Source organism: Oryza glaberrima, chromosome 4 (genome assembly GCF_000147395.1).
Source record: "Oryza glaberrima chromosome 4, OglaRS2, whole genome shotgun sequence".
NCBI classification, from domain to species: domain Eukaryota; kingdom Viridiplantae; phylum Streptophyta; class Magnoliopsida; order Poales; family Poaceae; genus Oryza; species Oryza glaberrima.
Window position 1 is genome coordinate 22,568,152 of NC_068329.1, and position 16,983 is coordinate 22,585,134.

The following is a 16,983-nucleotide window of genomic DNA, read 5'->3' on the forward strand; positions in this document are numbered from 1 at the left end:
TGCATCTAATCATGATAAAAGTACCCGAGTTTGTGTAAGTTTATCCGTCAATCTTGGTTTGAAACGGGCTATATATTACATTCCTTTGGGCGCTGTTTGCTGGGATTGATCACTACAGATTTCGAATAGTCAAATATTATCCTCCATCGATCGAAGTGAGAATTTTGAGTATAGAGTGTTGCCGTGTATATTTTTTCCAGTACATATATGCATTATTCCTCAGAACAACGTACACATATTTCATAGGAAATGTACTAGAAAACAGCCTCCACACCACCATGTCACCATCTGACCGAGTTTCATTGATAACATTTACTCATGACTCCAGCTTCAAAGGCTTATGAGTCATCCAATCAGCATCTACTATATGTTTAACAACATCATTCAAGAATCTTGTACCACAAGTTGCAACGTAGGATCACACTGTAAACTATTATGTATTGACTTTACAAGCAGTATCCAGGTTTAGCACAAGAAGATTTGACCATCAAGCTGACTTCATAATAGCTAGTCTATGCAAATAATCTCAACCTCCTCTGGCTGGCCTATTTGGACCCAAACCGGTTTGCAGGATACAAGCTCAACAGCTTCATCCTGTCCTATGTGGAATATTACACCATTGCCGATTTCCTCTGAAACATATTAAACATACAAGTCGATCAGAGCAATATTCTTTAGATGGATCGAATTTGAACATGATTGGGTGCCATCAGCACACAAGTTTCGAAAATGGTGGAAGGCAATAAAGAACAAGAAAGAAAAATGTAAGCTACCTTCAGAAGAGTGGACATTCGTCTGGCCGAAGGTAAGATCAGTACAAGCAACAACATTACATTCAAGGATTTGCCCGGCACACCTTAAAAATGTCCAAGTTTTCTGAAATGCACAGAAAACCACAAAGCATGCAATGCTTTAGAGTATGCAACATTTGATAGCAATCATGTTTGATTTCTACTTGAGAAAGAACAAATACCTGACTATCTTGAACAGAGGGATTCTGGAATGGCAACACTTCACAACCTGATACCTTATGTACTAGTTCTTTTCTCAATCTCAAACTGTGAAATGGGGAAATATGCTGGAGTTTTCTCAGCGATACGAGTTTTTTGTGACACTGAAGTTCTAGCATCTCAAGCTGAGAGAATAGAGGGAGTTGCAACAAATGGTTGACACGGCAGAAACCCTCCATTTTAATGCACTGGAGGGATGGGAAACTTGGCAAGTCGAGTAGACACTCACAATTTTTTATTCGCAGATCTACCAATGCCAGAAGCTTGGGCAACCCCGTTAGTTTGCTACAATTCAAAATGGTAAGGTGTCGGAGACAAGGGAAGTCTGTAGCCTCAGTTTCATCCCAATGCTCCCAAGATTCCATGTCTGTGAATTTCAGTGTCTCCAATGTAGGAAAAGCAGTCCTGGACTGAAAATCACCAGAGCTAGTATGATCACCGCTAGATAACATCCGTCTCACGTGCTTGATGCTGGTGAGTGAGTTGATGAAAAGATGTTTCAGACAGGGTAATAGACCAAGAGATGGCAATTCTTTACAATTCCGACAATCTTTCAGCTCTAGGAAGGACAATTTAAACGAGCACTGGCTCCCCATCCATACAGGAAATTTGACACCAAAAAAGCCCATGATAATGAGTTCCTCCAGAGCAGGGTGGGGTTGAAGGCTGTCCAACACAGATGATGCGTCATTAGCAAACATGGAGTCATTGTGTGACCACTGGAGTACCAACTTACGCAATTCACCTTTGTTCTTCATGATAGCTTCTGTAGCAATTTGTTCTTTGCTTACGTTCTCTATGCCTGATATGCACAGGTCACCTCTAAGATTGTCCAAGTTAACCAAGTCAGCAATCCCACAACTTCCTGAATCACTTGTGAACTTGATCGTGTGCATTGTTTGGAGATTAGTTAATTCAGAAATTCCACATGGCATGTACACATTCCAGTTATCTATGCGTGGTAGTTCAAGATGCCTTAAGTTAGCAAGGAATTTTATCCCTTGTGGCAGCTCACTAAGATAGTTGCAACACTTGAGGTTCATCGTGTGCAACTTGAATAGAGAACTTATTGACTCTGGCAGGCACTTGATTTTGGTGTTCTCAAGACTGAGGTACCTAAGGTGTATCAGTTCCCCAATAGAGTTTGGCAGGTCCTCCATGTCAGTATTACTCAAATCCAGAGCCCTTAAACATACAAAAGCTTTGAACAGAACACTTGGTTTTTGTATGCTCGAAGTTTTTCTTCCATGACGAGACAACCAGCAAAGTTCGCAGGCCAGGGTATTGGGATTCATTCATATATTTGTTATTGGATGCATGAAATTCTCCTATTTCATGAGAATGAGTCTCGCTTGGAGTCAAGGATAGATGGCGAGCTTCTCCATTTACGTTGCTCAATGTAAATCTCTCTATTCTAGAGTACTCATCGGCTGCTACGTACTCAGCAAGCTCACGGTAGAGATCATGCATGACATACCTGTTAGTATAATCAGTGTTATGGAAGTTTCTGAAGGATCTTAAAACAGCATAAACCCATGAAGCAAGAATATGATTAAAATGAGTTATACCTAACTAACATGAAGCCTGAAAAGGTTTAACCAGAAATGAATGTTTATATGACCAACATTAGTAGTTGTTTAAGGCCATCCATCTAGTTATAACCATAGGAGCTTTTCATCTAATAATCAATAGCCATCAATACAAATATTCATCAAACCACTGAGATTAAGACATGGAAAATATGGAAGGCTATCAAAGTGTGAGCTCTTGCAGTGCTACTCTTCAGCCACTAAGGAAATAATAGCAGCAATATTAAGGTTTAAACTCCACTACATAATAGTGGCACTTATGTGACATTGTCCATAAAAAGCATTCAATTCGGAAATTTCAAGAAAAAAATGTATAGACTCACCTATTACAAGGAGAATACTAATAAAAGCACCACAGAAAAATGAAACATAAGTTTTTATTAAAAATAATAAATTTATAGCAATCTTAACATGCTGTATTTCCTGAATATCTTTGGTAACACGGCACATCTGCACCAATTCTATATCCATTCATCAAGTTTGGTTGTGCATATGCAGAATTACAAATTTTTACTTCAGAAGTTCTTGTTGTCTCTAGTATTATTGTTCTGCATAAAGCATGCATACTGAAACATTTCAAGTTAGATTTGTAAACCAAGTCTTCCATGCTTTACTTTTAACTTCCCATATTAAAATTAAAATATATTTAGCAGCATTATTTTGACATTCACCAAGTCACCATGTCGAATTCAGTGCCAAATTTCTATTTTAGATTGTAAAATAACATGTAAGCAGTACAGACATTTATGTGGTGTAGCTAGTGATGTTTGAGTATTTGAATGGTACATAAAATGGAGTGCGCTAACATTGAGTTTAATTTGCATGCCAGTTCAATTTTTGTGCATGCCAGGAATAATTGCATATTTATCCTTGGGAGCATAAAGGTAAAATAACAATGCAGTAATATTTTCTTGTGGAACTTTCCTTCAACAATCAACCAAAGGATGGTCACTCATGCATAATTGCACATCCCTGTGACATAATTAATAGTTCATGGTTTTTTGGAGTTGGAAAATAAGTGACATTACCTTTGCTCGTTATGGTCATAAGATGGAGATTGCTGAAGAAAGAACCTCTCCACGAGGTTATCAAAGTACCTGCAAGCAATATCTTCAGCATCGCTTTCTCCATCTGCTGCAGCAAAGCCTTGTGCCAACCATAGCCTGACCAGCTTGTCTTTTCTAAACACATACTCCTTCGGAAACAGCGAGCAATACGAGAAACAATGTTTCAAAGGCTTCTGTAAGCTATTGTAGCTCACTAGAAGAGCAGGAAGGGTATGATCAATCACTTCATTGTTAGCCCACAAGTCACTTTGCTCAACAGTCTCCCAGTGCTTCCTATCAATTGCAATGGATAGAACACTTCCTGCTGCATTTGCAGCCAATGGCAAGCCTTTGCACTTGGCTGCAACAGATTTACCTATAGAAATCAAGCCGTCATCAATAATACTAGGATCACGGTCTTGCAAGGCAGCATCTCGGCACACAGACCAGCAGGTAGTATCAGTGAGGTACCCCAGTTGGTGTATCTTGAATGCCATCATTCGAGCAACTTTAGCACTTCTAGTCGTCACTACAATTCTACTACCAGGTGCAGCAGATTTTAGAGGAACCAGCAAGCTTGTCCAGCGGACTAGACTCTCATCCCATACATCATCAAGAACAAGCAAGAATCGCTTTCCCTCCAGCCGTTTAGCAATGATTCGATGTAGTTGATTCATCTCAGCGAAGCCGCAAGGGGACTCCGTTGCTTCTTCAGCGAGCTTCCTTGTGAGCTTCAATACATCAAACTCTTGGCACACCCAGACCCACATTTTCATGTCAAACTTGGATCTCAAGGCCTCATCATTGTAGATGTGTTGAACCAGACTAGTCTTCCCAACACCAGCAGCGCCAACTATAGGCACAACAGAGTAGACACCCTGGCAGTTATATTCATCAGATAGGAGCAGCTTAATGACCTGCTTCTTGTCCCGCTCTCTTCCATGAAGGGAGCATTTCGTCAAACAGCTGGTCGGCGTCAGTGGGCTCGGCTCACGTCGCCTCTCCCCATCACTGCTTCGCAGCCGCAGCGCGTCCCGGTCCCTGGCGAGATCGTTGTAGCGCTCCATGATCTTCCCAATCTTGCGGTTGAGGCGATCCGGGGAGGAGGAGAAGAGCGAGCTGAGCTCGCGCTTCCGCTTGCCGGCGCTGGACCGGAGGAGCTGGAGCTTGAACCGCTCGGGGCGGGACGCGCGGAGCGCCTCGAACTCGAGCTCCTCGAGCACGTCCTCGGCCATGCGCTCCAGGTCCTCCAGCTCCCGCAGCCACAGCCTGACGAAGTCATCGGTGACCACGCGCTCCTCGGCGGCCCGGAGCGCCGCGCGGATGCGCCTGAGCCAGTCGATCTCCGGGCCGTCAAGCGCCACCGCCTCGGAGGCGCGGCCGAACGGCTGCAGCAGCGGCGCGGCCAGCCGCTTGGCCCGGAACGCGAAGTCGTCCAGCACGTCGCGCAGCTCGTCCACCATCCTTTCGCCGCCGCAGCGCGCCATGGACAGGGATCGGAACCGGAGATCCGATTACTCTGGCAATTCTAATCGAGACAGGAGTAGCACGGATGAGATCAGTGAGGTGAGCGAGCGAGCGAGCGCTCTTTGACCGGCCGGTCATCCGCGATGCGAGGACGTTGACGATAGAGAGTTGACCAAGAAATTTACTCCGGGCGACGCAGCGTGAGGACGAAACGGGCAGGCGTGAAGGCCTCGGTGGGCCAAATGTTCAAGCGTGATGGGCCAGTCCAGTCGGAGCCCACCACTAGTGAGTTTTCTCGATGGACGGGAAACCCAAAAGAAAAAAAAAAGAAATCCTGAACTACCGAGAAACAATCCCTCCATTTCCCCCGGCTGTCCCCAATCCACGCCGCGCGTCCGCCGACCGCCGGTGGGGGTTGCCGGAGGGGTTTCAGCAATTCCCACCCGCTAGCGGCCGCTGGCGAAGCCGAGGAATTCCACGGAACTACGGCTCAGACCCCGAGCACACACATGGCGCCGCTCCCACCACCGGCGGCAGCGGCTGCCTCCCCGACCTGCTGGGTCTCGCTCCACGCCCCCGCCCCCCGCGGCCGCAGCGCTTCCTTCCCCGCCGCCCCGTGCTCCGCCAGAAGGTTCTCCAGATTCGTAGCCAGGAGTAGCGGCGGCGGCGGCGGGACCAATCCAGGGCCCAAACCAGGTAGGTAAACCTGTTTGGTGTGTGTGGTCAGAAAGGTGCAACCGAGAGAAAGAGAGAGGCGCTTCTGAACTGTGGGATTGGGTGTTGCTGTTGCTGTCCGTGTAGGTGACGATGAGAGCAAGGCTGTGCTTGACGCCTTCTTCCTTGGGAAGGCCTTCGCCGAGGCGCTGACCGAGAAGGTGGAGTCGGTGGTGGGCGAGGTGTTCAGTGTGGTGGGGCAGTGGCAAGCCGAGCAGCAGAAGCAGGTCCAGGAGTTCCAGGTACTGCATCACCACGCTCCTTCCTCTTGATGGGAACTCCTCATATGAGAATGCAGCAAAGCGTGAGCCTGGAAATCTGGAACTGTGGAAAGGGATGCGATCTAGCTGGTGAAAAACTATATAATTTCCCTAACTCAGGTGGTTGCTTGCAATTGTGCCTATGAATCAGGGAATTGGGAACTAGAGAGCTAGCTGTATACTCCGTCCGTTTCATATTACAAGTTATTGGACTTTTTTCTTAGTCACAATTCTTCAGGTTGATTATAAGTTGTTTGACTTTTTTCTTAGTCACAATTCTTTAGGTTTAACCAAATTTATAGAAAAAATCATCAACATCTTTTGTACCAAATTAGTTTCATTAAATTTAATATTAAATATATTTTGATAATATGTTTGTTTTGTATCGAAAATGTCAGTATATTTTTCTATAAATTTGGTTAAACTTAAAGAAGTTTGACTAAGAAAAATATCAAACAACTTATAATATGAAACGGAGGGAGTAGAGTACAATGTATCTTCACGCCTTATAGCCTTAGCCACAATGCACCAGGTTTGCTTAGGTTTTGCAACTAATAATTATTGATCACTGCATAGCATATACAAAGAACTTTATAATCACCCTACCATTCTTCTGTAAATCTGAATGCATGGCACATGCTTATGAGTTCTTCTTTTGGGGGATAATGGCATTACAGGAGGAAGTAATTCAGAGAGCCCAAAAGGCAAAGGAGAGAGCTGCTATGGAGGTCGTTGACGAGAAGAGCCCGAAGACTTTAAGGGAACCTTCAAAAACATTTGTGGCGCCTGCACCTGCGACACCGACACCTCCTCCCCCTACTCCCACACAGGAAGAATAGCTATAGGTGGTGATGAAGAGTTAGTGCTGCATGAAGATGCTTTTTGTAATCCAAGTAAGAGATTCTCCGGTGGCATGTAACCCTGAAATGCCCTTTTCTTCGTTAGTGAATATCCGGCATTTCAATTAAAAGAATGGATGATTTAATTTTCACATAATGAGATTTATAAGTTTACTTTGGATCTTTGAGATTTTTTTTTTTTTTTGCAAATACAATTATAAGAAAGCCGATATGTCTATTCTCTATCTGGTTCTGTCCTACTCTCTCCGTGCCATAAAAATCGAATCTAGGATCAGGTGTGACACATCTTGTATGTCCAGATTCATAGTTCTAGGATATGTCACATCCGATACTAGGTTGATTTTTAATAGGACGGAGGGAGTAATTGTATGCAACATTTCATCCTAGTTATCAGATTCATACAAACTTGAAGAGCAGAAACCATTGCTGTAAACTCCAAATAACACCTTTCTTGACAGCATCCAGAAAACATCAAAGGAGACATGTCGAAGACAGAGTGATTTGGGCCCAAAAAAAAAACTCAAAATAATTTGAATAGTACACTGCCTGGACTGTCACCTTACCTTGCATATGGTGGTTTGACTTGTTCTTTCAGATGTGTTGAGACATTCCTTGAACTTTATTTGTTGCCATTCAGCTTCCAGAGAATGCAGGTATGACTAACTGGATTTCGAATGCAGCAGTTTTATTGTATCTCAGATACAAGCTTTGTTTGATTTCCTGAATTTTCGTTCTGTGGCAATGCTTCAGTTGAATACTAATGCCCAGAATGCAGGTCGTCAATTCAATGTTAGTGTAGCCTAACACTGATGATTCCAAGTTCTTGCAGACAAAATGGCCAAAATGCTCTCAACCACTGATGAAATACAAGCAAAATCACCATCTGAAGATAGAGGTCAGGTATTTATGTAATCGTTTTTTTTGTTCTTTTGTTAATTGTTATTACTAACATTAAATTGCTGTACAATATTCATAGATTGCATGCTTACTGAACTGTAGAATGTTCAAATTCTACCTATAATGGATAAATTACAATACTAGAGCTATAACATTAGTATAGAGTGACATAAGAAAATCTACCAAAGTAATTTTACACTCTTATTTACCACATCAAAATGGAAATAGCCACACCTGTGTGCGTGTTTCAGCATTATTTTCTCAATCCGTATGTGACTTTGTGTATCCATTATCTCTAATTCTCTACTCCCAAATCCCCAAAATTTTCTCAATTTGTATTCGTGTCTCCCTTCTCTCTATTCGCAAATTGATGCACAGTGCTGCACCGTGTTTCCTCTCCTCTGGTGTGTGCCCCCGTCATAGCCCCGGAATCCCGGTGGGGGCAGGGACGGGGACTGGTGGTCACTGTCCGTCGGGGATGGCCCAAGTTCCCATCCCTAACTACAGCATGAACTAGGCTGTGTTCAGTTTCAGGGGATAGGAACTAATCCCTCCTACATAAAAAACGGAGCGATTCATTAGCGCGTGATTAATAAAGTATTAGCTAATTTTTTTTTCAAAAATGGATTAATTTAATTTTTTAAGCAACTTTTGTATAGAAACTTTTTGCAAAAAACGCACCATTTAGCAGTTTGAAAGACGTGCGTGCGGAAAACGAGGAAACAGTTTGAAAGGCGTGCGCGCGTAAAACGAGGAAGAGAGGCTGGGAAAATGGGTGCCGAACACATCCTAAATGCATAGACAGCCCGTGAAGAACCCCTTAAACTCAGCTTATCTATTGGCAAAGGTCTTTGATGACACAAAGCGTTCTTCCGGAGATGAATTACACACAAAAATCCGTCCCTTTTATTCAGTACATATTATACTCTATGCATATGGTCTAGGATGGATAATTGCGAACATATGCAAGTACAAGCATATGTACGCTAAAGCATCACATATTGACTTTACATAAAGTAATATGGAAAGGGAAGAACAGCATGTATGGATTAATAAGAGTTAAACTTATGAAGCTGAGATTCATCTCTGAACTTTCTCCTCAGCAGTGAACCCGTGAGGAACTTCCTGTACCAATCTACCGACAATTTTGGCGTCCTCTTCAGTGTCTTGTAGTGGACATGGTAGAGCCCGAACCTTAACGTGTATCCAAAATTCCACTCGAAGTCATCAAGGAGAGACCATACAAAGTAGCCACGTACATCAGCTCCTTTCCTTCAAATTGTTCCACAAGAAAGGGTACACAACTTGATATTCAGGCATGGCAACACATCACTACTGCAATGTCTGAAGCCAAATCTTAGCAAGAGGCTGCTTAGAGTTATTCAGCTTACCTTATTGCCGAGGCTAAGGAAGTGAGGTAGCCTTGAATGTAGGTAATTCTTCCTGTGTCGTTGGTAAAATCCTTGGCAGTCATGTTGCTATTGCTTGCTTGGGAGTAACCTAAAAAAATGATTCACAAATTGATAATGCACTACTGTGCAGTGTGCACAACATAATAAAAAAGAATACCAAGAAGTAATAACTAGAAGTAACTTAGGAAGGTAAGTTTGAGGGTATATGGAAAAATATTGAAAATATACAATGCGGGGCAGAGTGTTTGGCCCGGTGCAAAACACGGGACAACAGCCCACAAAATCCCGCACGGGGTACGCGCTGTACCGTGTTGGTCCTGTGGGCTGGCCGGGCGGCACCACGCGGTACCGCGGGCTAGCCGTGCGACACCGGCCAAGATGCATGCGTGAGGTAAGAAATACGATGTGCACGCGTGAGGTATATGCATGCATGCGTGAGGCTCGGTCGCACATGGTCATCTCGCAGTGCAGCACGGTCGGCCTGCAGGCCCGCGTGGTGCCGCATGGCTAAGAGCAGGTACAATAGCAATAGCAGGCTATAAGTCAGCTATAAACATATTTTAAAGAGATAAAAGGAAGAGAGAAGCGCCACGGGCTACAGATCTGTAGCCAGCTACAGCACGGACTCTAAAACGTAATGTGTGTATGACAGGTAGGACCAGGTATTAATAGTATAGTAAGCAAATATTGCATGAATTGGCTATTACATTGGCTATAGATGATTTGAAGCTAGTAGTTGGCTATACTATTAAACTTGCTCTAAGCCGTGGGATTGACGCGGTATCGCGTGTCCATGACGCAGGATTGTCCCACGCAATGGTTCCGCACCTTCGGCTGCGCCAAACAACTGGTCCCACGTTACCATCCCACGGCAAACATATATTTTTGTATTTTTTTTTCAAAGACATGTATATTACTGTAAAAACACTAAAAAAAAGTACATTTTCATTTGTTTGGTATATGAGCTATTTATGATATGTAAAAATTAATTACTTTTTTGGTGCACTACTGCACACATGGGGTCAATAGGAAGTATATGATATTCTACTCAAATGATACCCGCAAATATCCTACCCGCAAATACTAATGATTATTCTAGCTCATAGAAACAACATAGGGAGAAAGAGAGCCATACCATTTTCAGTGATATATGTTGGTGTATTGTTGTATCTTTGTTTATAGTATGTGACTGCTTCTTCCATCCCTCGTGGAACGTCATGAAAGAATGGCGCTCCTGTCTGTTTGAGTCAGAGTGCAACTACTAGTAATTGCTGTTTACTTGAAGTTCCAAGTCTGCAAAACAATTTAGAATTTTGATAACTATATATTTACCGCTTTACCGATGGGCACTCCATCCCTTTCGTATAAACTAAATACTCGTGCATCTGCATTAACAGGATCAATTTCACACGGTGAGAAGATGCAATCCTTCACATAACATGTCGTGTAATGGTTTAGTCCGATAAAATCCAATTTTGTGCTCTGCAGTCTCTTCTTTTGTTTTGATGTGAACTTGGGTAGGCTTTGACCCAAGACTTCACGCATCTCTGTGGGATAATCACCAAGAAGTATAGGGTCTAAAAACCTAGAAAAAAAAAGTCAGGCAACGGTGCAAAAACATACGGAGTACATGTCAATTGAATGTTTGTATTTTTCTCTTGTTAAATTGTCAAAAATATAGCAGAGAAGAAATCTTCAAGTACAACTATCAACATAATGGTAGTCCTTTGAGTTTCTTATTGTGATGAAATCTGAATGAGCTATTTATGTGAATGACTTGCACCAAAACACATCAGATACTACTTCTCATGGCAAACACTTTTGGACATCAGAACATATTAGTAGAAAACAAGGTAGCACCATGTTGACAATTGCATATTAAAGGAATGCATAATACCATGAAGCACCGAAAGATAGAGCCCTCTTAACCGCCAAGAGATCTATAGTGGTATTCCGGAATGGTTCATACCAGGTTATGCTCAAAGCAATTCCAATCTGACCACCTTGTTTTCCCTAGCAACATGACCAGAATATTGAAATTTGTATGTAATAAAAAATTAATTAAAGGGATTAGATTGATATTGCTTTCAATATTTAATAAACTGTGTGGAAATAACAATTGATGTTCTTGTCCTTCTAATCACTTTATAGTCCTTTTGTCTGAAGGGTAGGCCTTGTACCTGATATTTGTTTCTGTAAACGCTGACTGCATTTACATGCGACAGTATGATATTGTGACCTGCTATGTATGGCTCTATTGAAGAATTCCCTAAGGCACACTTCCCAAATGGTTCAGAACAACGACCAGGAGAGTAAAATCCATCCATGTAACTGAACTTTATGGACAAATTCGGCTGATTAAATGTTGTCCAGAATTTTATTCGGTCACCAAACAGCTTGAAGCATACTTCTGCAAAGTAACTGAAGTCCTTCCTGGAAAATAATAAGAAATCAGTAAGAAACCAATTAAAATGAATCAATGTTTATGGAACATCAAAATACATACTGGATTTCTGGACTCAACCATCCACCATATCGCTCGTCCAGTTCATGTGGGATATCATAGTGGCATATTGTAACAAATGGCTGTATTCCTGGTTACATATCCAGTTAACAACTCTTATGTTTAGTCTCCCTCAAAATTTTGTTCTAGCTTGTAACATATGATTTTTGTAATATTATTTAAATACCTTTCTGTACAAGACCATCAATAAGGGCGTTGTAGAATGCTACACCATCCGGATTAACATCTCCAAACCGACCCTCTGAGCGACAAGAATTTTTTTTAATACATCGTTTGTTCCAATTGTATATAAGCTGAATCGTTAAGCTCACTTGGTAGAATCCTTGCCCATGATATGGAGAACCTGTACGAGTTGACACCCAAGGAGTGCATCAACTCAATATCTTCCTGGAGCAGAGATTTTTCAGTATCAGGCAGTTAAACAGATAGAAAGATTCATTAGAATATCTCTATAAGTAGTATTAAGTTCATTCTACAGAATAATTATCCGTGAATAATTCCTCGCAGTTCCTTTTGTTTTCCTGAAAGAATCTTGCAATTTGCGGTTCTTTTGAGATATTACCATGTAACGGTGATAGTGGTCATTAGCTATATCGCCATTGCTTCCATCCTCAATTGTACCTAAAACCATATAGGATGAGTGAACAAAGATATAATCGCAAGTTCATAGCCACATGTTCTCGAAAAAAAAAATGTAATTGTATAGTGGGGAAGAAAGGGAACAGAAATAAGCACAAACGAAAGGAAACACATTGAAGTTTCATGCTTTATTTACCTTGCTTGTGAGTGAAGACATCCCAGTTGCTGAGACCTTTGTTACCCTCCAAATATCCGCCTTCAACCTGAAGAAGCAGAGTTCAGAAAGAGACTTGTTATGCAGCATGGTCGAGTGGGGATTCCGCCGTCGTGCCTGGTAAGCAGAAGAAGAGGTCCCAAAGAGGAAGTCCGGCGGGAACTGGCTGCGGTCGACGGCCGAGACGCCGGAGAGGTGGAGGAGCCGGTGCACGGTGAGGAGCACCACGAGCCACGCCGCCGCCATCTCGTGCGTGCGTCTTCCCGGCGGCCCACACGGTGCCTCGCCTCTCCCCGTCGCGATTCTCGATCTGTGGATGCGGCGTGGCCTTGGCTCGTCCCTCCGCACGACGGCTATACGCGCCGAGAGAGAGATATTGATAAACCTTGAGAAGCGACGACGATGGCAGAGTTGCACCTCTCCGCTGTGTCGCGTCGCGGGCCGCTTTGGCAAAAGGCGGGAGTGCGGGACAGACAGAGAACGATGTCGCCTACGACGTTACCGCGCGCGGGCCGGTGATATGGCGATTGCGCTGCGTCAGCGTCACCTCCCACCGAACGCTGTAGCCTACAAGGACGGTCGGCGAGGAGCAGGATGTGGTGCCACGTTACCGCGGCCCGCTGATCTGGCGACTGGCGCGCGTCACCACCCCACCGAAGAGTGTGCAAGAGCGGAAGCCGATGATGTTTTGCTGTGTAGCCCAGCAGGTAGCGAGGAGTACGTGGCATTGCATGGAACTATCACAGCCCACCGCAGCCCAGCCCGTGCAGAGCATTGGGGGGTCTAACGGTCGCAATATGTCAACAAGGCCAGCATATGGGCCGTATGCCTAGGCTGTCACGTGAAGTTGTTTTACACAGTCAAGAGATCAATATATCCCGTTTTATACGTTTAAGATGTACAAATAAGATCCGATCACTAGTCAGGAATGCTGATGGGCGATCGATCGCTATAGGGATAGGGTAGCTATCGATTCTGTCCCCCCTCCCTCCCTCCACCCCTCCACATGGTTTCTTTTTTTTTCACCGCATTACTTTCCTATTTTATTAAATTTATACACATAAAGTTTATACACCTCAAGTTTACACATCTAAAGTTTAGAGACCAAAAGTTTATAAGTCAAAAGTTTATAAATCCGATTCAAATTTGAATTTGAATTCAAATATTTTTTTATATATAATATTTCTATACATCTAAAGTTTATAGACCTAAAGTTTATAGACCTAAAGTTTATAAGTCAAAAGTTTACATACCCATTTCAAATTTAAATTTGAATTATATCTGATTCAAATTTGAATTTGAATTCAAATATTTTCTATATATAGTATTTCTATACATCTAAAGTTTATACACCTAAAGTTTATAGACCCAAAGTTTATAAGTCAAAAAATTTGAATTCAAATATTTTCTATATATAGTATTCTATACATCTAAAAGTTTATACACCTAAAGTTTATAGACCCAAAGTTTATAAATCAAAAGTTTATATACCCGATTCAAATTTAAATTTGAATTCAAATTTTTTATATATAGTATTTCTATATATAAATTTTTCTAACTTTTTGTTTTTTTAAAAATCTTTTTGTGGTGTACTGTAATAGGAAGAGAAGAAAGGGAGGAGGAAGGAGGGAGAAGAGGGAGGAGTATAGAGGGAGGGGGGAGAGGGGCGAACTCGCTGGGCGATCGATCGCCCATTAGAAGGGCCCATCACTAGTTAAAGCCTTAAGGAGGTTAAATTGAATGTTTTTTCATGTCTCCCTCAACTTGTCATCGAGTTACAAAATCGTCCTTAAACCGCAAAACCGATACGACGCATCCTCCAACTAACAAAACCAGTGCAAACTAGATCCCTTAGCGGTTTTGACTCCGGTTTTATCCGATGTGGCAGCTGACTCAGTGTGGGACCCACGTGGCCCCCACACATCAGCCTATTCTTCCTCTCACCTATCTTCTCCACGGGCGGCGGCCGGTGGGCGCAGGCGAGCGGCGCGCGGGCGGGCGAAGGCGGCGGGCGGTGCAGCGGCCACCACCTGGCTGTGGTGCACCACGAACCCCGTGGTCTGTTGCCGGTCGCGACGCCCGTGCGCAGTCACCACGGTGGGTTTTCCCGGGAGCGAAGGCTTGACGAGGATGACGCAGCTCCGGTAGAACTGGCGGTAGGCCTGCGCGAACAGCGTGTCCTGGTTTCCCTCGATCCGGCAGTTGAAAAAGATGCTCTTGTCCGCCTTCACCCGTAGCGCCAACGTCTGCTGCTTCTCCTCCCCCGCCGTGTTCCGTATCCCCAGCCTCATCGCCGTGAACCGGTCGCTGTCCACCGCTGCACCAGCAACACCGATGTCAATGTCCATGTCAATGCATGAATGGATGAGTCAATGGCGGTGTACGGTGGCGTACCGAAGGTGGCTGTCTTCCATATCCTGACGCCGTCGGCGATGTTCTTGCTGCCGGTGATGATGGATTTCTTGGAGCAATCGCCGTACATGGTGATGTTGGCCATTCGGCTGGTGACGTTCAATTCACCGTCTCGTCGTAGACGCGTTCCTTCACGTAGATGATGTACTTCCCGGTGTACGTCTCCGGCAGGGCGTCCAGCGCCGCCGAGATGTTGGTGAAGTCGCCGGTGCCGTCGTTGGCCACTGTCACGTTCGGTGTCAGCCCGACAACGAATTCCTCGCCGCTGGTGAGCATCCTCCAGTCCTCGTCGGACACCCACGGCGGGACGGGTACTGACCCCTCGAGGTGGCGGTCCACGTGGTGCTACTGCTAGATGTCATCCTCGACGTCGACCTCGCTGCCGCCGGCGTGGCTCTCGCTGGCGTGGAGGTCGAGCATGGCGGCGAAGGCGGCGCCCTGCTGGATGATGGCGATGGTGTTGCTGGAGATCTCGCGGCAGTCGTCGAGCAGCATCCGACAGTCGCGGAGGGCCTCGGTGACGCGGGTGTCGTTGCTCGCCCGCACCGCCTCCAACACCGACGACCAATCGAACGCGCCCGCGCGCCGCTCCACCGCTCACATGCGCCCGCTGGCCGCCGCCTGTGGAGAAGATAGGTGAGAGGAAGAATAGGCTGACGTGTGGGGCCCACGTGGTCTCACGCTGAGTCAGCTACCACCTCGGACAAAATCGGAGTCAAAACCGCTAAGAAACCTAATTTGCACTGGTTCTGTAAGTTGAGGGATGGGTCGTATTCGGTTTTGCGGTTCAAGGACGATTTTGTAACTTAATGACAAGTTGAGGGATCTTCGGTGTACATTTCCTTTTTATTTTCTGCATGCCACTGTGGCAGCCCATTGCGGCCCAGCCCGCGCAATTGGTCGTTAGGGGGCCTCCTACCCCCAACCTCCTTAAGGAACAAACGAAATTTATCAAAGGAATAAACATAGATCTTTAGCATTAGAGATTTAAATTCTGTTGACTATTATCCTTGATTATGTTTTTCTGGATACAAGTCGATTAATCTTTGATCCTTTGGACATCATTTGGAAAAAAAAAGAACTTGTTTGGTTTAGTATCATACCATAATATTATCTTGTTAATTTTTGGTATTACCAATATTTTGTGAGGTAGCATTGAAGAAAATGAATGTGTTTGAATTGATAATAATTGAGAGCCGACTTTATATTATGATAAAAATAGTTCTTGAATTATGTCGAGTTGACTGTGGCATTACCAACCATTTGGCTTCAACCAAACCACCACATTTACTATTTAAACTAGGCATATTTTAGCATTGATCAAACAGGCCCAAATTAAATCACACCATGTGCTAATGCTAACAGAGTAATCGGGGGTTTATGAATCACACACGCAGTAACAAGTGTCAGTTTTTTTTTACCACGGTTGCTGCTCCAAGATAGTCTAGGCCACCGACTTGTCTTCATGCATTCACATTGTGGAACTAAAGCATCTATTATATTATTAAATGAATAGAAAAAGGAACCTCCACGTTCGCTCTCCTGACCTAGAAATTCTCATATTAATAGGAGAAAAAGAAAAAACAGAGTTCATATAGAAATACAATTTAGAAATACCTGAAATTCGGAATTAAAAAATAAGAAATATTAGAAGAGGGGACTAGAGTCCATATAGAAATACAATTTAGAAATAGTTGAAATTCGGAATTAAAAAATAAGGAATATTAGAAGAGTGGACTAGAGTCCATATAGAAATACAATTAGAAAATAACTTAAATTCGGAATTAAAAATAAGGAATATTAGAAGTAGAGCATAGAGTCCATATAGAAATACAAATAGGAAATAACTAAAATTCGGAATTAAAATAAGGAATATTAGAAATAGAGTATAGAGTCCATATAGAAATACTATTTAGAAATAATAACTGAAATTCGGAATTAAAAAAAAGAAATATTAGAAGAGGAGACTAGAGTCCATATAGAAATACAATTAGAAAAT

At 43.5% G+C, this 16,983-nt stretch overlaps 3 protein-coding genes and 1 pseudogene across 4 annotated transcripts; 1 reads left to right on the plus strand and 3 right to left on the minus strand.

The window, feature by feature from the left end:
- Nucleotide 1: 1 nt before the first annotated feature.
- On the minus strand, nt 2–5,331 carry LOC127770459 (putative disease resistance RPP13-like protein 1). Its single transcript, XM_052296184.1, has 4 exons — nt 3,628–5,331; nt 974–2,487; nt 774–876; nt 2–632 (listed from the first exon to the last, which is right to left on the minus strand). Exons 1-2 carry the CDS (start codon nt 5,130–5,132, stop codon nt 2,178–2,180), a joined length of 1,815 nt encoding a protein of 604 aa, XP_052152144.1. The 5' UTR covers nt 5,133–5,331; the 3' UTR covers nt 2–632; nt 774–876; nt 974–2,177.
- Nucleotides 5,332–5,458: 127 nt separating this feature from the next.
- On the plus strand, nt 5,459–7,099 carry LOC127770461 (uncharacterized protein At4g13200, chloroplastic). The gene is made up of 3 exons (XM_052296187.1): nt 5,459–5,808; nt 5,914–6,068; nt 6,764–7,099. The coding sequence occupies exons 1-3, from the start codon at nt 5,622–5,624 to the stop codon at nt 6,923–6,925; spliced, it is 504 nt and encodes a 167-aa protein (XP_052152147.1). The 5' UTR covers nt 5,459–5,621; the 3' UTR covers nt 6,926–7,099.
- A 1,557-nt stretch (nt 7,100–8,656) lies between these two features.
- LOC127770460 (probable inactive beta-glucosidase 14) lies at nt 8,657–13,050 on the minus strand. Of its 2 annotated transcripts, XM_052296185.1 has the most exons (12): nt 12,690–13,050; nt 12,555–12,621; nt 12,342–12,400; nt 12,091–12,166; nt 11,946–12,020; nt 11,762–11,849; nt 11,436–11,688; nt 11,153–11,268; nt 10,588–10,840; nt 10,391–10,493; nt 9,235–9,343; nt 8,657–9,115 (listed from the first exon to the last, which is right to left on the minus strand). In XM_052296185.1, the coding sequence occupies exons 1-12, from the start codon at nt 12,816–12,818 to the stop codon at nt 8,893–8,895; spliced, it is 1,551 nt and encodes a 516-aa protein (XP_052152145.1). In that variant the 5' UTR covers nt 12,819–13,050; the 3' UTR covers nt 8,657–8,892. The 2 variants fall into 2 exon arrangements, with proteins under 2 accessions (XP_052152145.1, XP_052152146.1); XM_052296186.1 differs by lacking the exon at nt 12,690–13,050 and having other exon boundaries at nt 12,091–12,162.
- Nucleotides 13,051–13,179: 129 nt separating this feature from the next.
- Nucleotides 13,180–16,046, minus strand: LOC127770898 (probable pectinesterase/pectinesterase inhibitor 13; annotated as a pseudogene).
- Between the last annotated feature and the right edge of the window lie 937 nt (nt 16,047–16,983).